General features: G+C 43.5%; 1 protein-coding gene across 1 annotated transcript in view; it reads left to right on the top strand.

The window, feature by feature from the left end:
* The window catches only part of NWD2 (NACHT and WD repeat domain containing 2), a 164,968-nt gene that overhangs the window by 128,106 nt on the left and 12,065 nt on the right, over positions 1-24,797 (top strand). Inside the window, exons 4-5 of the mRNA XM_036278163.1 lie at positions 20,284-20,487; positions 23,331-23,475. Coding sequence (XP_036134056.1) covers positions 20,284-20,487; positions 23,331-23,475 — 349 coding nt within the window. The remainder of the gene's footprint in view (positions 1-20,283; positions 20,488-23,330; positions 23,476-24,797) is intronic.

A 24,797-nucleotide genomic window follows, 5' to 3' on the forward strand; every position in this document is an offset into this window, starting at 1 on the left:
TGTGACTAATTGCCTTGTGTACTTGGTCTAGACAGAGGCTGACGAATGGGCATTTTATGCAAGCCATGATGGAGTGTTTGCTTGCATTGGGACCATTCCTGCATTATAAACAAAATGCAAAGTGCCCTCATTTTAATTTCCATCAATCTGCATTGCTTGAAATGAGGTTTGGAAAAGCCTCATCGCCTTTCCTTAAAGAACAATGGTTGTACTTCTTTTGTTGTGGTTCCTACAGTTAAATTATGCTGAAAAGTGAATTTAAACCGGATTTGGTAAGAAGGGGCATTAAGGCTCAGTGACACGTGTTGTTATTAATTAATGGTGTGTAGTCACTTTGGACGAGGCACTGATGTTGGCCAAGAAGAACAAGTGAGAATAACACTCACTTACATTAGGGACCATGTCTCAGGGAAGAGCCCCTACTTTGGGGGGCTCTCTTTCTCTTATCCAATCACAAAATCTGTTCACTCTCCTGGGCAAATCTCGTTTCCCCCTTTATTGCGAAACAAAGGACATTCGCCACAAGTCCCTGACTGCCCATACTCACTCCATCGCACGGGGTCTCCTCACCTCCATTTGGCCCAGTTTGTCAAGTGTCTCAGCAAAAACAAAATGCTGCTCTTCAAAGATACCACCTTGGCCTCAACTGGCCCAGGATCTTCTCTGCCAGTCTCTCTCTCCTGTATCTGCAGCTCCTCCGTCTGCCAGTGTCTGCACGTGGTTTACAGCCTCAGTCCCCGTATCTGCAGCTCCTCCGTCTGCTAGTGTCTGCACGTGGTTTACAGCCTCAGTCCGTGTATCTGCAGCTCCTCCGTCTGCTAGTGTCTGCACGTGGTTTACAGCCTCAGTCCCCGTATCTGCAGCTCCTCCGTCTGCTAGTGTCTGCACGTGGTTTACAACCTCAGTCTCTCCCCTCCACGTGCATTGCATGACTTTAGACAGCACCGAGGTTCAGACCCTCATCTTCTCTCACCTGGACTCAACAAGTCCTTCTAATGGCTGCTTCTTTCTACTCAGCATTTTATACCAGAATTACCTTGTTAAAAGACAAATGTTTATGTTAGTCCCCTACTCAGAAACTCAGTGATATCCAGAAGGATTAGAAAAAAGTTTTAATGAGTCTCAAGGTTCTCCACACTCCACCGCGAGGCCCTCTGCTCTCCTGTCCAGAGGACCCCTTCCGCACACCCTTCCCAGCTCAGAGGTCCACCTGCCGTTCTGTGAGCATGGTGCCCACCTCAGACCTTATGCTCTTGCCATGACTCTATCTGCAGTCTTCTCTCTGCTGAATGGCAAGAATGTTGAAATTCTTGTCCTTAGTGTGTCTCCAGTTCAAATCCATGACATCCATCTCTGTGTGTCCATGTTATACGTTTATTACAACACTGCCTTCCACTGTAGTTGTTTGTGCCTGAGATCGGGGGAAATGTCCGTTTTGTGTGTGTGTTTTTTACCTTTCCCGGTGACAAACATGGTGATTTACGAAAATTAGATGTTTAGGCACGGAATTGTGTGCTGTTAACCAAACAGATAATCACAGAAGCATTACAGAGAAGAAAAGAATGTTAGTTCATTTTTATCAGACATGTTCTTCTGCAATATTACTTAAATGCTCTGTACTTCACCCATATCTAGAATATGTGTGTACTGATCAATTAAATTCTCCTCTGAAGAAATCATTATTGAACAAACTCGAAAAGAACCTGGAGGATTTGCCCTGGCCAGTTTGGGTCAGCGGTGAGAGCATGGGCTTTGGCTCAGCAGTTAGAGCATGGGCCTGCAGACCAAAGGACTTGATTCTGGTCAAGGGCTTGTACCAAGCTTGCAGGTTCAATCCCTGGCCCCGGCTGGAGTCATGCAGGAGACAACCAATTGATGTCTCTCTCTCACTTCGAAGTTTTTTTCTCTCCCTTCCTCCCTCCCTCCCACTCTATCTAAAAATCAATCGAAAAATATCCTCAGGTGAGAATAAAAAACAGAAGTTTTTTAAAAGAATCTGGAGGATTTGCTAGAAAAGGATGATAGAAATCTATTCAAGGGTCTTGGAATGCTTTGGGAACACAGATAGGCAAAAATCCAGAGTGTTTCAAAGAAAGAAAAGGTAAAAGTTTTTCTAGTAAAAAGTACATTCTTGAGAAGGATCAGTCCTGCATTGTCAGCCCTGGGATTGGTCTGGAGGGGTTATCAGTTCAATGTCCACCGGTGGAAAGATGGACACCAGAGGGCTGGTCGCATCCTGATGGTCTGGGTAATGGAGGTCAGGTAGGTGGTCTGGTCGCATCCTGACGGTCTAGGAGAAGGAGGTCCGGTGGCCTGGACATAGGGGTCCTTCAAGGGTAGTTAGAAGGTTGCCTGGAGGTCTAGCTGTACATCCAGACACTGACGCAGGACAAACGTTTAAATTCCCAGACTAATTAGAACAAGAATGGAGTCTTTCCTCAGGCCTCAACAATGTCAGTCATGACAGCAGCCTGGTTAGAACGACTCCGTTTTATATCCCTGCTTCACTCCCTCCTCACCCTGTGGAAGCCCTTGTGTGGAGAAGCGAAGGCTGGACAGGGCGGTTCTAAGTTCTGGTCCTGCCCCGCTTCGCTGATTCAGCCCCAGGGGTTCTGGCACGTCATTTAACCTCTTCGGAAGACTCGGTTGCTTCATCCATAAAACAAGGGGTTGGCACTACATTTTTCCTAAGGTTTCTACCAAGTCTAAGATTTTATCATTTTAGCATCACCATTATCTTGTGCCAGCCCGTTATACACAATCTACAAGTTGTTAAGTCTGAAGAACCATTTTCATGGTCTAGGCAACTGTGTTCTGAATGCTGAGGATTTCTCGATGGGAAAGGGGCCTCAACCTAAATCAGCAACCCTTGAGAGCGAGGATTCAGCTGTTCACGTCTTCCTACTGTTTCCATGAAATCACCAAGAACAAAGTCTATCGGAAGGAAGAGTACTGGGAAGGTTGCCAGGCCCACAGCGCACCTCTCCCATGAGCTCATGTAGTCATCCAACAGGATGCATTTACTGAACCTTTTCTTCTGTGCCAGGCACTGTTCTAGGCATGAGGATATAGTGATGGGAAGACAGAGAAGGACCCTGCATTCTTGAAGCTTAGAGTAAAGGAAAAAACAATGAGCAAGAAAATATATGAATTTTTAAAAGGTCATTTTAGCATAATAACAAAAGAAATAAGAAACATAAGGCAACGCATCGTAATAGGTACTTGAATGGCTAATGTAGTTTGAGTGGACAGAGAAGATGTCATTGAGGAGGTGACATCGGAGCTGAGACTGCAATCGGTCACACATGCAAATCTGGGGCCACCAAGCAAGCTGCCCCACCCTAAGTCAGGGTTTCAGGGGGCCTGTTCCAGGGGAAAACAAACTCCGAAGACTCAGGTCCATTTTCCCTAATGGAAATGACTTCTCCATAGTTGAGGCAACTTGAGACCCAATCCAAAGTTCAGATCTCGTCTAGGGCAAAGCTAAAATGCATGGATCATCTTTGAGACCCGATAGCAGCACCTCTCCACCTGTTTGTTCACTTCAAGAAGGGTTTGCATTTGTGCAGCTCTCCCCGGGCAGACGGAGCTGTTTTTTATGGCCCGTGGCATAAAGAGACAGGCTTCCGGTCATGAGCAGTGTGTGGAACTCGGCCCCTTGAACCCCTGTCGGGAACATCACAGAATTGAAATCAGCAGGAACAGCAGTGTGTAGCCCTGATGATTTTTCATTACGAGTTATAGTAATTCCTCTTCAGTAGCATCTGCCATCAAGTCATAGTCTCAGGGGCCTGTGGAATCGGGTCCGCGTTCCTCAGCCCGTCCTGCTTGAGCCTCCCGTCCCTTCAATGCCATTAAGACGGGGACTTTTTGTTTCTAACGGGTGTGTGTGTTGTGTGCGCTGTGTGTACATGTGTGTCTGAACAAAGTCACAAATCTAAAGTGGGTTTCTTACTGTAGGTCTCTGCCAGAAAAGTTTGAGAAGCACTGCTGTATCTCATAGCAAAAGAGTCAGGTCTCAGAGACACGTCATATGTCCCAGTACCCAAAGTGGACCCAAAGATAGTCCAGAGCAGAGCACATTAGGTACTCTGACATTCATTATCTCAGAATATTTTAAAATTTTCATCAGGCAGGTAGGAATCTGTGATCTTGTCACTGCAGAGTCGAGGGGGCGGAGGCATTTAAACACAGATCTAATGAACAGATCTTGGAGGAGCAGCCAATTTGCCTCAACACAGACATACCCGTAGACAGTAATTGGTGCAAAACAAGAGCTCAGATGCAAACTGTTAAATTGTAATTCTTTACTAATTAAATGAGTGGTTTCTAAGCAAATGCAAATCATGCAGATCAGGGGTTTGTGATTATGGTAAGTAAGGGTTATTAGAAAATTCTCTAAAGTTTTGCTTTTGTTTTGTTTTGTTTTTTTCCATTTCTAAACAGTCGCGTTAATTCATGGTGCTTTTCTACCATACATATGCCATGGAGATTATCATGGTCCCAAATAAGCAGTGACAAGAACAAAGGGCTGAAATGATTACTAAGTGCAGAATGGAAGGTATTAGAAATCAGATGGCGATCCCAAAGGAAATAATAGGTCTGGACAACAACCCTCAGTGGTTGGTAAAACCATTTGGTGAAGCAGACGTTGAGTGGACGCCACCACGGTCCTGGTCAGTGTCTGCATGACTCACTTCGGGTCACACAGCTCTTACAGTGTCAAGGATGATGCGGTAGGACAACACAGCATCATCTGTGAACTATTCTTGCAAAAAAAAAAAATCCCAAAAACTAAAAACTAAACCTGAATATAAGCAAGGGTCTAAATCGAATTGCCAGTTTGTAGGACATACGGAGGCAACCCCAGGTGGCACTCAGCCAGACCTACGCAGTGGGATAGTCAAGAGCAGTGGACCCCGTCCGGGTCCCGGAGGGCTCCTCCAAACGCATCACTGGGCCCCTCTCCCCGAGTTCCTGCTTCAGCGGGGCTGCAGGGGGTCTGAGAAGAGAATGCATCCCTCGTGTTCCAGGAGGTGCCGAAGCTGCTGGCCCAGAGCCCACATTTTGAAACCATCTTCCTGCCCCTCATGTGGAAAAGCAAATGGGGCTGGAAAAATATAAGTCGTTCCTTTATGATAGGCACCATCACCAAAAGACAAATCCTAGAATGCACCTATGTGAACTGCCCTTTATCCAGAGTTCAGACTAGTTACCAGATGAGGGGAACGGCGGAGGGCCCCTTCCAAAGGTGGTCGCATGAAAAGCCTACAGATATTTCTTATCTCCAGGAAAAGTAAACCAAGACAAGAGTTTGGTCCCAAGGGACGAGCCAGCATGGAAGGGAGGGTAGGTCTGAGTCCAGCTGTGCCCTAAGACTGGGAAGTGGGCAATGGAGGTGCCCGAGCAAATGCAGCTGTGGCCAGCAAAGACCTTGGGCCTCAGTAATGCAGGAGCAGGGAGCAGCGCCAGCACCTGGGAAGCATGGGGGGTGGCAGGAGAGGGGACAACCACTGTGTCAACACCTGGCTTTGACATCAGTCACCAGGAACATTGCATAAATGTGTTCAGGCATCAACTCTAGCGTCATGGTCAATGGTGGGTACTGTTGGCAGCAGCTGCACATTTTAGGCCCCAGCAACCCAGTGGCTGCTTTTGGCCACTGCTTCCGGACACGGTGCCTCAGAGAAGGGGGCTTCACAGAGGTGAAGTGGCAGCACAGCAGCACGGAGACCCCGGAGCACACCCGAAACCCCCTCAAAGCTCCCAGAACTGTTCTGGAGGAACTCGGGGATTCTGAACTCCACAGAAGGGACATGCAAAGCCAGAGGAATCCTATTCTGAGACAGTGGTTTTGACCCTACTTTATCACCAGCTGCTAAAACTAGGAACACTTCCATGTACTCAGTATTTTCCACTAGGAAAGAAAGGTGGTAATATTCAAATGTGTATCCCTTTTCATTAAGACCATTTAAATGCATTTTTAAAATACCCGGTCAGTTTACTGCCATCTAAGGAGACAGGATACTAAGCAAGATATTAGGACTTATAAATGTGAAATTCCACTGAAGATGAGGCATATACTGAAGGGGACCTCCAAGAGCCCAAGCCTCATTAGTGGATCCCCATTTATTATGCTGCTGTCGTCATTTAGACAGAAACACTTAATGAGCCAGCTTTCCTTCTGTCCAGTTCTCAGGCCCACTGCGCACATGCCAGGCCTGTCTGCTCCGTCCCCAGTTCAAAAGAAGAAACTTTCCTTGGCTCTCTGGACCGGCAGTATGCATGGGCAATTCAGCTGTTTCTGTAAGGCATTCAAAGCACGTTGAAAGGCCTCAGCAGGATCCGCGCATACACACAGGCAGTTCTGAAAGAACCTTGAGCCAGGCTGACCGGGGCTGACCCCTGCAAGAAAGCAGGATGAGAAACGAGAGCCTGCTGTGGGCCAGGCACTGTATCCACACCTGGATAAGGACTCGGCCAGCTGGACGGGGCTGCAGGAACCAGGCTCTACGGGCACCACAACTCGATGGGAATCCATAGTTTGTGGACTATGGAGATAGAAATTGGATCTGAGCATGGGACGTGTTATATGTTTGATATAAATTGATGCCGTTTCCACTGATATAATGCCCTCAAATATTTGCTAGCTTCATGATGGGATATTTTGTATGATATTTTTAAAAGCAAAAAAGAAATGGGAAGAATCTAAATATCATTAAGAAAAATGGTGAAGAAAATGAGGCATATTCTTATGATGGGATATTATAACTATGCAAAGGAAGAAACTAAATCTAAATTTATCAACAGAGTCATCACAAAAATACAAGAATGAGAAAAGGTGCAGAATAGGACCCATATGTAATTTTTGTAAATTTTAAAATAAAATGCCCAAAGATGTCTAGTAGTATATAGAGAAGATAAAAATAGACAAAGAGTATACAGCAAAGTTATAATATGTGCATTTGGGGAAAGAAGAGTGAGGAATCAGCCTGGATGTGCAGGTCGAAGGGGGATTCTGTTAGGTTTTGTTTCTTTTATTTAAAAACTATGGGTTGAAAGTGAATGGAATCTGTAAGACTAAGGGCAAAAGGAACTGCTTAAGAAAGGTCCTCTCGCCAGTAAAAGCATCTCTGCGGTGGGAGCGGACCACCCTGGCCCTGCTGGATACACACACTGGGATTGACGAGCCCAGGACACCAGTGGCGGATGGCAGGGTCCAGGCCCCTCACAGCCGGAGTGGAAATCTGCTCAGCTAGGGGAGGAGGCTAGGATGATCCACACGGTGATGGGCTTGGATTCGGGACACTTGACGGAGTTTACAGAGAACTTATGTTTAACTTGGTAGAGATTAAGTGTGAGAATAATCTAGAGCACAGACGGTTACCTACAGAAATAGTGACAGATCTGTGTATAGACACAGGCTAGTATTCGCACATACTCAGCTGAGACGCCTAAACGAAATGACCCCAGAAGAGCAACAAACACCCCCAGCACCCAGATCCTGGTTTCTAATACCATTCTCCAGTGAAAGGAATAGGCTCTGTGGAGAAATGAGGGATTCTGGAGCTGGAGCAGGAAATACACAGGAAGAATCTTATAATGGCAGAACGGAAGTAGCTCTTAAAAAAAAAAAAATTGCCACAATTATGGGGTACGCCAAAGGGTCCTAGGAGCCAAATAAAAGAGCTTCCAGTGACCAAAGCTGAAATAATTTGAGCAACAAAATAAACTAGCGTTGGATCATGACTCAAAATATAAAATATTAATGAGTCACTAGAGATGTAAATGATAGGATAAATTTAAAAGGAGGGAAGAAGAGACAACTCTCCTGTGCAGAATAATTCCCAATTATGTAGATGCTGCGCCCTGAAGGGCGGGGGAGCCTGACTCCCACCCCGTGAGTGTGGGCTGCACCCCTCTAATGAGCAGTGTGGAAGTGGGAGAGGCTGGGGCAGTACCTCAACAGCATCACTGCCTCAGACAGGTGATCAGGGTCAATGTCAACACATAAGCTATGTTGACAGTACGTACCGGTGACATGATGAAAATGCACTTGACCTCTACGATCGACCCCCGAAGCTATCAACTCCAGTCTAGTCATAAGAATAATATCGGGCAAATTCCAATAGGGGATTTCCTATAAAACCACTACTCTTCAAAATGGTCAAAGTGATCGAATACAAAGAAAACCTGAGAAACTATCAGCACTGAGGATCCCAAAGAGAAACGACAAGGAAGTGCAATGTGGGGTTCTGGGGGGCATCGTAGAACAGGACAGACTGTGCAAGCTGAATAAACTGGAGGCTGTACCTCACAAAGTTGTGCCAGTACGGCTTCAATAATTGTAACAAACGTTCCACACCAATGTAAGATGTTAAAAGTAGGGAAAATTGGAGGACGGATGGGAATGAGAACTCCCAGTACTGTCTGCTCAATTTTTCTGGAAGTCTAAAATTGTTCTAATAAATAATCTATTCATTTTTTTTAAAAAATCACTTTGAAAATATGACCAAATGTTGAGTTGTCAAGCTGGGCTGAGGGGCCAGAGTTGTTTATTTTATGTTTTCCATGTTCTCTATTTTCTTTTTAGCTTCTCAGATTTAGAAAGATAGAAATTTGAACAGAATTATTTCCCACACATTATGTGGATTAGTAATTATGTTGGACAATTTTACTTTGTTTTCTTATTTATATTAACACTGGTAAAAAGTCTCATAGAATAAGGCAAAGATTTAAGCTAAAAATTGCTGAGCTTATGTGTACCCAAATCCTTAGGCAAAAAAGTAGGGTGGCTTTCTAAAAGTGGAATTTTATGCCTACCGCCCAGTTACATTCTCAGCCAGGTTACACCCGTTTTTATTGGCATTCTGTGTGACAGCACCCATTTCTTTGCTACCAAAGCACCACTGGGCATTATTATTTTCCTCTATAAGCTTGATGAGCAAAGAGATCACGTGTTTTTATTTGCAGTCCCATGATTGTCAAGAGTTGAGTATTACTATTTTTCTGCTCACTGGCATTTGTTTTTCTGCTTCTGTGTCTATTCATGTCCTGTGTCCATCTTCCTCTGCTTTGTAAGAGCTCTGTATACATTTCTTGGACATTATCATTCTTCTCTCTGGACGCATATGACACCATCCCACCCTTCCTCCTGCTTCTGTGCCCACATCAAGGTTGGTGCCCCACCCCCCTCTCTCTCTACTCTGTAGTCCCCCCCTGAACTCCCTAACCCATGCAGATACAGGCAGACCTCAGAGATATTGTGAGTTCGGTTCCAGACCATCCCAATAAAGCAAGCATCGTCATAAAGCGAGTTGAAATCCTTTTGCTGGTAGAGGGTCTTGCCTTCAGTTTGTAAAAAATGCAACACCTATGAAGCACAATGAAGGCCGTAGCCCAGGGCTCCCCCATAGTGAAAGCTCAAAAGGAACGAGAACCAGGGCTGCCCCAGCTGGGCTGGGAAGGAAGGGGTATCTGCGACTTGCAGTGCTCGAACTGGGACAGCCCTGAGCCAACTGAGACGTTTGGCCATCCTTTAAGTTAGGTGCTCAATAAACAGTGGTTGAGTGAATGCATGGCGGCTTCCAGGACTCCTGTTCCAGCCAGAGGACACTTATTATCTACCGATCTCTATGTCTGATGCTCCATGGAGAGCACCATGTGAATAGATCTCACTTCCGACATGTCCCAAACTCTCCTTCCACCCTCCCCCTCCACACACGCACACACCTGCTCTTTTGTACTCACCTGCTCAGTAAACTTTTTCCCTAGCATTTTAGAATTCTAGTCATTCTGACACACTTCTCAACTCTGTGTTGTAAGGTGGTGGGTCAGGGGTAGGGTTGTATTCTGTACTTTGTAATGAATGCAAATTAACTGCAAACTTCAGAATGGTTCCATTCCCTGTGGCCTGTTACCAAGGCCTTTCACCCCGACGCCTCTAAAGAAGAATAACCGTGCTTAGTATTTTGTAGATAATGAAACTTCCTTACAGACACAAGCATCTTACAGGCAGAATTAGCAGAAATAGCAGAATTATTATTGATATGAGTAATTATTGATACAAGTTTAAGTTCAGCAGTGGGTTTCAGAAGGTAGGCTTCATAACCACGGATAAACCATGACTATCAGCTTTAGGGAAAGGTAGCATTATAACTTGATGAGAAAGCTGAGACTCCCAAACTAGACTGAGGCATCAGCTTAGGTGTCCTGTATAAACGATATTGGTAAATCATGTCGTCTATGACTTTACCCCCTTAATACATGTGTTGATGAATTTTCAAAGATACCAGATCTTATATTGACAGAATCGGCTTCGTTGTGTTCATCGGTGTGTATTCGTCAGCTCGGGCTGCCTTAACAATGTATTGTAGAGGGCGCAGCTTCAACAACAATTTATTTGCGCACAGTTCTGGAGTCTGGAAGTCCGAGACCAGGGTGCCAGCTTGGTCAGGTGCTGGCGAGGGCGCTTCCTGGGTTGAGGGAAGCTGCCTTCTCGCTGTGCCTTCACGTGGCAAAGAGGCCTGGTGTCTCTCATCTTTTTCTCTTATAGGGGCACAAGCTCTATGCAATCAAGGCTCCACCCTTATGACCTCATGTCACCTCAATCACTTTCTTAAAGCGCCTGTCTCCAGTATGGTCACGCGGAGGACTTAGGGCTTCAACATATGAATTCAGGGAGGACTCAGTTCAGTTCATACCAGTGCTGGTCTTCTTTTTTCAGAAGAGTTGAATTTAAGTAACTTGATTCTTGCAGACATGGTTATTCACATACCGTGAATACAAATGGCTTCATTTTTTAAAACTTCTGTTTCACATGTGGGCTCTCAGCTGCCACCACAGTACACCTGTGTTCTCCGTAAAGGGTGACTCCGTACCTCTGCTGCTGCGCTTGCAACCCGCTAACAGGTAACAGGACACCCCTTTTTCTCCACCCGTGGAGCGTGGAGTTCATCCTTACCTAACCATACATTGTATCACCTTCCTACCACCTGTAAGCAACTATCTACACATTATTACCGTCTTTCTATCTTCTCTTTTTTTCAATCAAGAGATATTTCATTCCCTCATCTACCTAGCAGTACTTCCCAAGCATTTTTTTATTCAGTAGGTGTGGTTGAACATGCTCTGTATGTTTCTCTATAAATTATGTTTCAGTAAAGTAGTGGTGTCTTATATCTTTCCAAATGATGTACATTTCACAGAGTGCTTTTGCCTACAGTAATGATTTAATTCTCACAATAAGTCAGAGTAGATGTGTGGTCAGAAAAATAGACAAGGCTAAAGTAAGATCTCCCTTCACAGACATGAACGCTGAGGTTCAGAGGTGAAGTGGCTTGCCAAGGTTACCCCTAACAGCTTGCCTTTTCCTAATCTCACATCAGCCTTTATTCATCAGTCGATTATTTGTGTGCATGAATGTATCTCTTTGTCTATATATCCTATTTCAGAACCTCATTTTTGTGGTATGTGAAACAAAGGCTCACTATGTGCAAATGGTGGAAAATGGATAGTTTGCCCACAGACAGATGCCAGTAAATATCTAATCTTTATATCCTGTGAATTCCATCATGGATAATTGAATGCATTGAAATGAAAAAATACTCAACTTCACACACTAAATATGTCAGCTAACACTCATTCTGGGCAACCCTGCATGCAAGTGTGTAGCTCTAATGACTGAGAGATGAACAGTTTTCTAAAGATATTACTGTAATGCCTGTTGGTGCCAAAGATATTACCATTCTTAAATATCTTATCCAGATCATCTTTATTGTGGACATTATTTAGTTCTAATCAATAATGTTTTAGTCACTTGTCATTATTTCCCAATTTCTTATCATTCTCTGCATTAGCCACAATTCTCCAGAGCATCAGAACCAATAGAATACACACACATGCATATGATTAGGATTATATATATATTAACATCTATATACACATATATATGATTAAGATTATATATGTGTGTATATATAACATGTTTATATATAAAGAATACATATTACACACATACACACACACAAAGGAAAGGCACATATAAAGATTGTTTTTAATGAAGAATTGGTTCATATGATTATGGAGGCTGACGAGTCCCGTGATCTGCCTTCCGCATCTGAAACCCAGGGAAGTGAGTGGTGTCGTCCCAGCTGAGTCCAAGGCCTGAGACCCAGCAGTGCCCGCGGTGGAAGTCCCAGTCTGAGTGCCGACAACCCGTGTCCCAGCTCGTGCAGGTCCGGCGGAGAGAGTGAATCCTCCGTTCCCCCACCCTTTTGGTCCATTCAGGCCCTCAGTGGATTGGGTGTTTGCTCACGCTGAAGAGGCAATCTGCTTCGCTCAGCCTGCTGGTTCTGGCTGCTAATCTCACCCGGAAACACCTCACGGACCTCACGGACATGCCCAGAAGTAGTGTTTAGCCACATATCTGAGCACTCCACGGGCCAGTAGGATTGACACACACAGTGAATCATCACGCCCCCTTTTCTCCCTTTACTCCTGCATCAAACACATAAATTTTGAGTCACTGAGTTGCCGTTCACTTCTAAATTACCTTATATTATGTTCATATTTAAAAATGGAAGAGTCAGTTGTGTAGGTGATTCCTGGCTCAGAAACCACTAAGGAAAGGGCATGAAGTGTGCACGGCAGGTGCAGCCGACTCTGGCCTGGAGCTGTGGCTGTGAAGACTGGCTCTGAGCTCCAGGAACACATCACACCCAGCTTCCTCCCTCCATCCAACAAGTCACATAAAAGAATGCCACCACCCAGAGCCAGCACTGGGCATGCTGTCGTCCTTCTAGGGGTGTGCCATGCTGTCTGCATGGCCACAGCCCTGCCAAGGGCACCGCTGGAAGGGTCCGCATGAGCAAACACGTCATCTGAAGGCTCTGTCAGAGGGAGCGTAGTACAGTGACCTGAAGAAATAGGAAGAGAGGTTATTGAATTAAACACCCTATATTCAAGTGCTCGGTCTCCTTGAGAAGTGGTCTTGGGCCAGCCAGCTGATGTCTGTGAGCGTTGATGTCCTCTTCTGTAACTCACCCTCCTTCATGGGATTACGACCATTTCATGGGATTATGTGTGAGGGAAAATGGTATATATAAGTATGCATTTTATTTTCATTATAAGGGGGAGCTCATAGAAGGGAAGGAATAGTCCCACCTGCCTTACTTTAGCGACTGGGTTAGGAGGAATAGGCTTTTACTAAAGAGTGTGTTATTCAACTTGTTATAGCACGAGTTGGGGTGGGGATTTCTCCTTTCCCTTGCAGCGGCCCTCGGCCCTCGTGAGTGATGGCTCATAAACAGGCGCCCAGGGAGCACTTGCCCACCTCTCTGCAAAGAATAGCATCCATAACCCCCCAAACACTGCCCTCACCTTTTCCCCAACATCCCTCCACAGAGTAAAGGCAAGAACACACTGAGGTCACCAAGACAATGGAGAACACTTCAAACCCTCCATTCTGTTTGCTACAATAAACTGCATCCCGTCAGACTCAGATCCCAGAGAGTCTCAGATTGCAAGCCCGGGCAGAACTAACTGCAGAGAGAGCAAGGGGGGCTGCGGGAATCACTGTTTGCCCAGTGGGGAAGAAAAATCGATCGGAGGCTTAGGAAATGTTATCGCTAAGCCTTTGAAAGCAGTGTGTGTATATCCGCATATAAAGAAGGAAAGGAAGATACAGAAAGTAGAGTCCTTTTACATTTAAGTTCCCAGTTATAATGATCTCAAGGGTTCATAAAATAGTTTTTTTAATTGAAGAGAAATTCATATAACACAAACTTAACCATTTTAAAGTGAACAATTCAGTGTCATTTAGTACATTTATGATGTTGAACAACTGCCCACTCTCTCTAGCTGCACGGCATGTGGAAGTATTTCTTATGCTAGAATTGTACATGCAGAAACTACATTTTAAAATATTAGAACATTTTCTTAGACTTTTCATGCATTTTGGACGTAACTCCCAGATGATATTTGAGCAGTCAGTTGGATTATTGCTTTCTACCTAAATAGTATGACCTATCTTCAGTGTTTAAGAATAGGCCAATTTAAATATGTGTGCACACTTGACCAGGTGGGTGGGAGAGGTGATTATGGATTTCTACACACAGGTGAGATCCCATCTGTTTATGTGCATAGGTAATAATAGAGTGTTTAAACAATTCGATAAAGAGTTGAAAGTTCCGCAGACACACACATTTCTCCCACCCAGGGTTGCACAGGCAGACTGATCAAGGGGATCACTAATAAACATGGACCTACATGCTGAAATCAAATATAGTCCCTCAACTCTCCACCAAGTTTCTCCTACAAACTGACAAAGTTGGTTTAAGCAAAAAGTGAGCTTCTTGAACACTGAGGTCAGAAGGATGTGGAAAACTGACTCCCCTTTGGAGGCGTGGAGTGGATGTTCTATGGCCAATGAGCAGAGAAAGGGGCCTTCGTGCTCATAACGTATGTGGCTGCCCTAGGGTCATCCAGGGATACTCCCCATGGCTACCGAGCTAAGAACTAGGCTGCCTAGGAAATCAAGAGTGGGCTGCATCTTGCCACCTCCACTCTGACTTCTAGCTTCATAGACTCGGTCCCACTTCTCTACCCCTGCGCTGAGCCACTGACTATATGAGCTGGACTTTGCAACTGAGTTAGACGGACTCTTCCTCTAAATAAACTCTCTCTGGCCCTGGTAAACAGAGGCATGCTTTTTGTGTTACCTTAGAACTAGAACCACACAGAACCCAGAAAAGTCTTCCTGAAAAAATATGGTAGCAAACTTTTCTTTTGCTGTGTCTCTTTTTGCTATTTTTCAAATAGTAAGACAAGACTGAGGCAGGATCCTGTCTCAGATGCTTGAAAAGCAACTGCTTCATGATTTATGAGCATTCCACCTAAAGGAAGAATCGATAGAAGGAAAAGGAGAGAACAATCCAATAAGTAACTTTAAGCCTACAGCACATTACTTTTCTGGAGTTCTATATCACCACTTTATACATAGTAGGCGCTCAATATGTATTTGTTATTTGAATTGGGTGAGGATATTTTTTTCTTCTTTGGTAATCTCTACTCTAAGGAACACTTTGCCTTGTTATATTGATCAAATAATTAGGTATTTGGTGCCAGCTGTTCAACTCAAATAATTATTTTTAAAGAGCCTTTGATTTTTGTGGTGATTTGCTGTGCTCCCCGTCCTGCCCTTCAGTGTTTGCTGACCGTTACAAATGAGACCACATATGCATTGCCCGTTCAGAGCAGGGGTCCTCAATTTTAAATTTATTTATAACCTCACTTTAAAATCCATATTCCTAGGCTCCCTAACCACAGTATCCTTTAAGTCTAAAAAGGGACCAATAACCTGTATTTTAACAAGCCGCCCTGGCAATCCAGATGCAGGTAATCCATGGAGCATATTTAGAAACTGATCCAGAGACTTGACCCTTCCCTCGACCCTGAGACCAACCTTACGAGAGCAGAGAGAAGATGGGGGACCAACAGTCCGTAAATTGCTAGTGCAGCGGTGAGGCTCCCGCCCTGGGACCTGATCTTGTTGGACTAGTCACTATTTCGTTTTCTTTCCCACTTCATGTCCAAAATCCAGCCTTGGATCTTAGTTGCTGACTTCATGGTCTTTCTGGGCTTTGCTGGCTGCTGGGCGGAAGACTGTCAACTACTAAGTCCCATATGTAGTGTTCCGCCCGTCCACCAGGTCCTCCCTCCAACCTTGGCCAAACTCCACCCACATGCCTTTTGGGATTCCTCCCGTGGTTACTGTTTAGAAGTCTTCTTTTTCCCTACTGTGCCCCGGTGGCTTTGCTGGATGGCTGATCCCAGCACTACTACCTCCCTCCTCACGACAGTCAGGCCTGACTGAGGATGCTGACTATCCTTATCCAGGATTAGTCAGGGTAATAGGATAATCACTAGGCTGGCTACCCTAAAAATAGCCTCTCCCTCTGTATCTGTGGCAGATTGAGAGATTGTGCATGCTCATTTACCCAAGTTTAACATGGATTTTTAGAAGAGAAACTGTCAAAGTGAGAGACAACTCAAAATAACATTATTTTGGTTGCATAAAACTTTTTGTCAAGAATAGCCCAAACTAAACGCAGATTAGATAAGAAAGTTTTTCATTGGCCTCAGGCTGATACACTGCATTGGAATTAGAAACCCTTATCTCAAAAGAGCCCTCCATAAGCCCTCATTGACCATGCTGAAATAATGGAGACCGATGTGCAGTTGCTCCACCCAAAGTCCCTTCCAGAGCATTTATGCAGCTAAAGAGAACAGTCAGGTTGTACTTTCCTCCTGCCTGGTCACTGAGGTTCCTACTGAGGAGGGATGGGCCAGCCACAGTCACCTCAGTAAGCCAGATAGATGAGGAGGATCATGTCCCAAGGAGATAGGGCACACCCCAACCAGAACTGTGTTTGGCCAGTACCTGCTCCAACATGACAGGCTGAAATGAGGGTCGCCGACAAAACCAGTACCTTCCCAAATTGTGACCTTACCTGTGAATCAAAAAAAAAAAAAAAAGATTCAAATAAGAATAGAACAAATTCCAGTGATTTCTTTCTCTGTCTTGATTTCTTCATTTATTCAACAAACATTTTAAAATATTGTCTATGTGCTAGGAATGAACAGCTCTGGCTTCTGCCCTAAAGGGCAGTAGAGTTTAGGTCATGAATTTATTTGGGACACAGATCTTCCCTGGACTAGTCTTCTCCCACCGGCCCGTGGGAGATGGAAAGAACACTGTGGATGGCGCGGTGCCAGGCAGTGGAGGTAGCATGAGGTGCCCAAGAAAGCCAACCGTGAATGTGATCCCGTTACAATCCCATTCCTTGGAAAAACGAGGCTGGGAGTGCATGGCAAAGGTGCTGGTCAACAGGAAGAGAAAAGATGAAGATGCTCACAAACGAAACAGAACTCTTTCCTGGGACACTATGAAGCAGCCACTCCTGCCTGTAATCGTACAGATGTGTATCAGACTTCCTCTATGTTCTTCCTTGCTTCCACTGCATAGGTCACTGGAGATTAATTGAAATACCGAGTGCTATTAAGCTAATACTTTTATTGGCCTAAACTAGTGGTTCAACCACCTAGAGGGTTTGCTGGAGCACAGATTGCTCAGCACTATCCCCAGAGTTTCTGGCACAGTAGGTCTGGGATGATGCCTCAGTATAGGCAGCCTGTCACTGGGTTTAAAATATTTTAATACCTGCTGTTTTTCTCACTACAAAATAATATATATGTATTGCCCCCCAAAAGTTTTTTAATAGAAAAGCAATACATTCGTAAAACAACCTAAGTAAATTTAAAACTACCCACTTAACCTGGCCGGTATGGCTCAGTGGTTGAGGGTCAACCCACGCACCAAGAAGTTGCCGGTTCAATTCCCGGTCAGGGCACATGCCAGGTTTTGGGCTCAATCCCCAGTGGGGGGCATGCAGGAGGCAGCCAATTGATGTTCTCTCTCATTGTTTCTATCTCTCTCTCCCTCTCCCTTCCTCTCTCTCTAAAATCAATAAAGAAAAAAAAAAAACATTAAAACTACCCACTTAAAGATAGCCATTAACCTTGCTATGTATTCTTATAAAAACTCTCTTATGTATATGTGTATGTTTGTGTATACACACGATATTCATATATGTGAGAATATATATATATATGTGAACCATTGGAATCATCTTATACATACTATTCTGTAACTTTCCTTTTCACTTCAAAGTATATTATAAACATCCTTCTATGTCCATGCAGTTCTAAAACATGCTTTGATACAGCCTTTGAATAAAGATACCGTAAAATATGGTATTCAGTGCCCCCCTTGCTGGGCACTTAGGTTGTTCTACCAGCTCTTTGCTGTTAAAACAGGTTCACCATAAATATTCTAAGTCTTTATGTATATCCTTAATTGTTTTCTAAAGACAAATTCCCAGGAGAATAACTGCCATGCAAAAGTGTGTGTGTGTGTGTGTGTGTGTGTGTATTTTTGTAAGGCTTTTAATACATATTGCCAGAATACCCTTCAAAGAAGCATCGGATCAATTTCCACAGCCATCAGCACTATGTGGGTGTTTTCTCACACCTTCACATAACACTGAGCACTTTCTCCTTTGTCAATTGAATAGGGAGAAAATGGTATCTTGCTCACATTTTGAAATGTTTTCAGTTTTCAGTGGGGTTGATAGTAGCATCCCAGTCAATGATTTCATACGTCTTCCATTTGTAGCTGGGTCAGTCTGGGGCTTGGAAATCATACTATTATTTGCCCTGGCTGGTTTGGCTCAGTGGTTGGAGCGTCGGCCTGTGGACCAGAAAGTCCGGGGTTCAGTTCCCACTAGGGGCACCTACCAAAATATGAATGAATGAATGAATGAATGAACGAAATCATACTATTAACTCTTTTCAAAGCATTTCATTTGATTCCAGGCAGAGGACACAGCTGGTTGCAGACATGCTAAGGGAGGCTTGAGCTTAGCTGGTGGCAAACAGAAAGGCTGGAGCACCGTGAGGGAGGGGAAGTTAAATCAGCCAGATCCAGAATTTTACTTAAGTCCATGTTGTGGGAAGCTACCTGAGGATTTTAAGGTGGGGAGGGGATGGGATTTGATTTGCATGTCTAAAGAACATTCTAGCCGCTCTTGAGAATGGGTTGGGGGTGGAAGCAGGAAGAGCACTAGAAGGCCTGTGCCACAGTCCAGACCAGGCCTGGGCAGTGTAGGGGACAGAAGTAGCAGCATGGGTGTGAGGGGCTAAGGCTCTGGGGACCTTGTGGTGGAGAAGCAATGAATGAGAATGCCTGTTGCTCCACATCCTCAGCAACACTTGATGTTGTCCGTGTTCTGCATGTCTGCCATTTTAATAGCACTGGCCCTGCGGCTCACAGCTCTGGAAACATAAGTACTAGTTCTGCATCGCCCCGTGTGACTGCAGTGGGAAGTGTGCTCCGTTCCACTCAACAGAATATTCACTTGTTAGGACTCATGAACACGCCAGCACGGAGCTGAGTGCTTTAAACTTACTATTATTTAAGTGTTGCAACAACCCAAGGAGGAGGAATATTCTACTGATTGTAGAAATCCGTTCCAGTTTCCTCTCTGTGCTGGGAATGTGTGTAGATTACTGGTAGACTCAGATGCTCAAAAAATTCCCTGTGTTAAAGTGGATCGGATTTAAATTCAATCATGTGGAGGACACAGGTGGACGGCAAAGTGTTTGGGACATACCTGGGTGTGAATGACTAGAGAACTGGGAGGAAACCCACGCAGGCCGGTCCGAGGAACCCAGGATGGACGGCCTGTCCTTTCTCCCCCAGGTGAGCTTGAAACAAGGAAAGACACTTGCCCCACTTGCCCCTTTCAGTGCCGTTTAAACCACCCTGTTGGCTGTACCTGCCCCACTCTCGCTCCCTTCTGGTTGAATAATGGATTGACTCACGGACGGTTCGAAACCTTTGCCCTGCTTTTCTTGTCCAAAGGTTGGCGATTTCCTCTCTAGTAAGGGAAAGGGCGTGACTCTGATGGCCTGGGGATAAGAAAGGAGTCGCAGCCCCTTTGCTCGGCAGGTACCGCCGGGGCTCATTTTCCTGGCTTGCCCTCCATCCCCTGAGACGGTGTCACCTTTAAGTCTTTTCCTAACCTGGGCTCCGCAGAGCAGGGACGGGGTCGGGCAGGGCCCCAGGACTTCCAGCCTGTGGAGCCAGAGGCTGTGAGTCTGGAGTGAGAACGTGTTTTACGTGTCAAGGACAAAATCACACCACCTTAAATAACTTTGACTAAGTTCTATGAGGATTATCTGGGAAGCTGTGACTTCAATCACTACCATTATCATTTTAGTACAGTATTAAATAGAAGTATTATTTAAAAGAATAAAAGCATTTCTTTTGTTTGATAGTTTACATGTTTGATAGGTCATAGGGTTTTTCTGTGTCATGAACAAACCAAAAAAAATCTCTAGAACAACTTTTGTTGTATTAGGTAAATGCTGGGAAAATAAATTCACTACAAAATTCTGCATTTTGAATTTGTCTAATATGATACTCCATTTCATTTCTCGGTATGTGAAGAACTTATTATAAGTACAATATAAGTGATCTAATTTAACTTACGAAATAATCCACGGGGGGAGAAAATGTATCCACTGTCATTGAAAGAAAACCGATGGCACAATGTCCGTTGTAATCTATTTGTTAATACTTACTGAGCGACCTGGTGATGTGAACACTGAAATGAACCTTCCTGGTGATACACTAACCTGCACATTCTCATTGACACACAGGGACTGTTGGGGGAGAAATACGGGAACATCCGGATCCCCGGGGAAGTGGAGGCCGCAGAGTTTGAAATGATCTTGGACGCGGCCATAGAAGCAAAGCTGGAGACCAAGTTGCTGGAAGAGTGGTACTGTCGTGATGAGAACTCAGTGCCAGCGGCTTATTACCTCAGACCCAAATCAGAAATGCTGAAAAGCAATAAAAATGCAGTAAGTTCCCTTTCTCTGCCACGTAGGTATCTGTCCATAAATTGGAACTGTGTATGTCACCCAGCAGTGGTAGACTGAATGTGATTCTGCACTGGGCTCTATATTTCCTTTTAACAAAATCTAAAGCTAAGAAACCTTCCAATTCTTGACTCACCTTTCTTTTTAGCACCTCAGTCTTTCCTTCTGGGCTCATTTCCTTCTTCCTGATGTACAACTTTTAGAAGTTACTCTAGTGAAGGTATACTAGAGACAGACTCTCTCAGTGTTTGTTTATCTGAAAATATTCTTATTTTTCCCATTTTGTGATATGTCTACTTATTTATTCTGATTACCATGTGTCATGCTTCTCATGTTTGTAAGTTTATGAATTCCTTCAGTTGTGGAAAATTCTCAGCCATCTCATCAAATAATCTCTCCTTTATTTCCTTGGTTCTTTACTTTTTGGTCTTGAATAAGATGTACATTAGACCACCTCAGTCTATCTTCCATGTCTCTTAATCTACTTTGTAAAAAAAATTTTGTGTTTATTGACTTTTTTAGAGAGAGAAGGAAAGGGAGAAAGAGATAGAAACATCTATGTGAGAATCATCTATTGGCTGCCTCCTGCACCCCTCCTCCCCCACTGGGGATCAAGCCCGCAACCTGGGCATGTGCCCTGACCGGGAATTGAACTGGGACATCTCAGTCCATGGGATGACACTCTGTCCACTGAGCCACACCATCTGGACTTAATCTTCTTTTACATCATCAATTTCCTTATCTCTCTGTTCATCTTTCCAGAAGATTTAGTTCTTTTTTCCAGTTCACTAATTTTTTCTTCAGCTGTGTTCACCCTGTTCATACATTGAGTTATCAAGTTCAACAGTTCTACTTTTAATTTGTGAAAGGTTTTTTTTTTTTGGTTTTTTCATTTGTTTGTTTGGTGGAATGGTCTTTTTAAATCTACCTAATTTTTATAGTTTCTTATTTTTTAATTCAATATTTTTTAACACCTGATACATAGTTACTTTATAGTCTTAAATCTTATGTAGAATCTTGGAGTGAGGCTGATTCATGCCAGAACATGATGGAAATATCGTTGTCCCCTCTCTAACGTGGTTCTTAAATGTATCCACTATGTGTCCCCTGAAACTGAATGAAGGAGGAGGAGAAAATGGGTGGGCCTATTCAGTGCAGAGTATTTAGAGCGCTTGAAAAGAAGGCACAGATGCCGTCCCTCTTCCAAGAGCACAGCCTTGATACATTTAGCCCCAGGCAGCTCTGAGGGGACGAGAGCCCTGGCTGAGTGACAGTTCTTCATGGAAGGACCTTGCATAAGTGTCGCTCTGATAATTAACATAAAGCATTTTCTCTATGCAAGATGAAATCGTGTCAGAATCCCTGGTTTTCCTTCTTCCCCCTCACATGCATTTTCCAAAGACATTATCTGCAAACATATTGCTTCTATGGAAAGGGATCCTGGGGTAAACCCAAACCATTCCCTGGTTAAATGTGCAGAGAGTACAGGGCGTAGCTAGGAAGTGTAGCTGTCAAAACACACAATCCCCGAGAAACCAGGAACACACAGCGGTTTGCTCACATGCTGCTGTTTCACTCGCTGTAGTTATTTTTCCTTCATTCCATTCTGTGACCCTCTAGGGAGATTTCAATTATTCTCCATACTCCACATGGAATTTCTGTATAAGCGGCTGTTAAATAAATGAATGTACATTCTGTGTCAAACTAATATTCCAATTTTCAGCTGTGTTACTTCTGAATTGCATAACTGGGAAAATTTCTGATTCTCGGTGTTCATTTCATTTTCTACAAAAATGCTATTACATCATCTACTTCAATTGTTTCCTGAAGTGATTCCATAAGTTGTGTAACATGCTTCTTAAAATAGCAACATGTCGTTCATCCAAATTTTAAGTTTATTATAGTGCATGATTATTGTCAATTGATTATAGACATAAAACATGCTAAAAACACTTGGGAGGAGCAGGAGGAGAAGGGAAATGTGTTCATTCATGGGGGACACAGAGAATGCTGATGGGTGCTGGGCAGCCTGTCCGGAGCCAGGGCGGGTCTGCATGGATGCAGTACAGCTCATTAAGAGCCAGCAGAGAGAAAGGGTGGTTGGAGGAGCCATGAAGATGCATCAACCATGGGACTGTCTTAGGTTGAGCCTTATCCTCTGTACTTCAAAACAAGAGTGAGAGCTTACTCTTCCCAATCCCTACAAAATCAGATTTATTGAGCCCTGTCATGGATACACCATAAAACGCCTATAATTTTTACCTTTGCTGTCCATTCTGGGAAAATATTCCAAGTTTTGTAAAAATTGCATTATAATAGACTTTTTGGACAAAAAAAAAAAGAATGAATGAAGGTATGAGTAAGATTATCATCAAGGTTCTACAAATATTACTTTCTTGGTAGGCAATCCTCCTATTTTATTTCCTAGAGGGTCATAATAGCAAACGAAGAAGAAATAATGAAAGACAATTAAATAGACTTCCCTTTAACTTTCTCTCTTCTTTAAAGAATATTAAAGAGATGATTTTGTTATTACGTGCATATCGAAAAGCAAGAGGGAACTCCATGGTATAATAAGAAAGCTCAGCAAACAAATCCTGTTTGCATTCACACCCCTGTGTCACTGGGGCAAGGTCATACGTAACATGGAAATGATGTCTAACTTTCAGGGTGAGTGGGAGTATCAAGTGAGACACTGTCTGCTAATCAACCATCACAGTATTGGCGCACAGTAAACCTTCAAATGATAATAGTTCCTTTGCTCTTACATATCAATTCTTCTGTGATGAGTTTAAGACTGATGGTTCCCTTTCGCATTTCCACAGATGCAGCCTTCTGCCCACGCTGAGACTGAGAAGACCTGGCAAGAGATATCAGATGAGATCAAAAAGATATTTAAGGCTGCTGTAAAACTGTTACATGAAAAGGGGAAAATGAAACACAACCAAGCTAAGAGGTACCTGTTCTCAGGTAATTTTTGTACATCCTCAGCACACTAAGGAATAGATAAATAATAGAAGCATTTACTGTTTCCCTTTGACGGTTCTGTCAACTTCATTTACTACCTGGTAAAATTTAATTTTTCTAACATTTCTATCTCCTGGAGAGACAAGTGTTATTTTTTTTTAAATCATAGATAAGCTTTTACTTAATTTGAGGACTTCTCCAAAGAAAAAAAAAAAAAAGGAATGTTTTAAAGAAGTCAGAGCAGGCTGGATATAACAAACCAGACCTGGTCGGTGTTTCTCAGTTGAACTGTTCACTCATTCACCCACTCACCCACTCAGCAAACATTTATTGAGTTGATACTATGTGCTAGGCACTAAGTATACAACAGTGGACAGGAAGGCAAGGTCTCTGCTCTCCCAGGACTTATTTTTTTTTTAGTGAGGAGAAATAAATGATAGTCAATTAATCAAATACATGAACAAGATAATTTCAGAAAGATATGTATGGAGCAAACTAGTAATAGGATAGTAAAAGCTGACGAAGGATGCACGGGTCCAGGTGTAGATGGAGTGGGCCATAAGGAAATGACATTTGAGCTGAATGACAGAAGGAACCAAAGCCAGCAGTGTCGCCTTTATTTTGCAAGTCGAAAGTAAAGAATTATTGAAGGAAAACCAATGGCAGTTGCATTTTCAGATTGCTTTTGCGAATGGCATAGCAAAGCATTTGTGAAAACCTAAAGGGTATTTGATTCTCTTCTCCCTGGACACGTGGACTCCATGTATCTAGAGAAATTATAAATAATCAGAGAATTTATAAATAATTTCGACAAATTCATTCTCGGCAAGCTGTCAAAAATTAGGCCCTCTGAAAATACTAGAATTGGCAGGAATAAGTACCATCTTTAGAATACACAGATCAACAAACATCCTTGTTCTTTTGGGATCTTTTTGATCCATTTCTGAGGCACTGGTTCTTCATCTGTATCAAAGGCAAAACCCCCGTGTTTTAAAAACACACTGTGTTAAGAAAATATAATGCCCGGAGCAAAGCTGTCCTATTCCTGAGAAGAGACACCGGTTTGGGGAAGGCACCCTCTCTTTAGAATCATACAGCTCAAGTGTTCAAACATTTCATTGCCGAACACTTTCTCCTCATTTCCTCCACACTAAAATCTCTGTTCACATGAATATTTTTGAAGATAAGTAAGTTCACACTCTGTAGTATGACCTTCTAGTAACAAGTGGTCTTTTTTCTTTTTGGGGTTATGTTGCTTAAAGATATACGTGCTCAGAACAATGTTATGTATGTTACATTCCAAACTGACATTTGCAAAATGAAAA

The sequence above is a fragment of the Molossus molossus genome, unplaced genomic scaffold (genome assembly GCF_014108415.1).
Source record: "Molossus molossus isolate mMolMol1 unplaced genomic scaffold, mMolMol1.p scaffold_m16_p_1, whole genome shotgun sequence".
Taxonomy (NCBI): domain Eukaryota; kingdom Metazoa; phylum Chordata; class Mammalia; order Chiroptera; family Molossidae; genus Molossus; species Molossus molossus.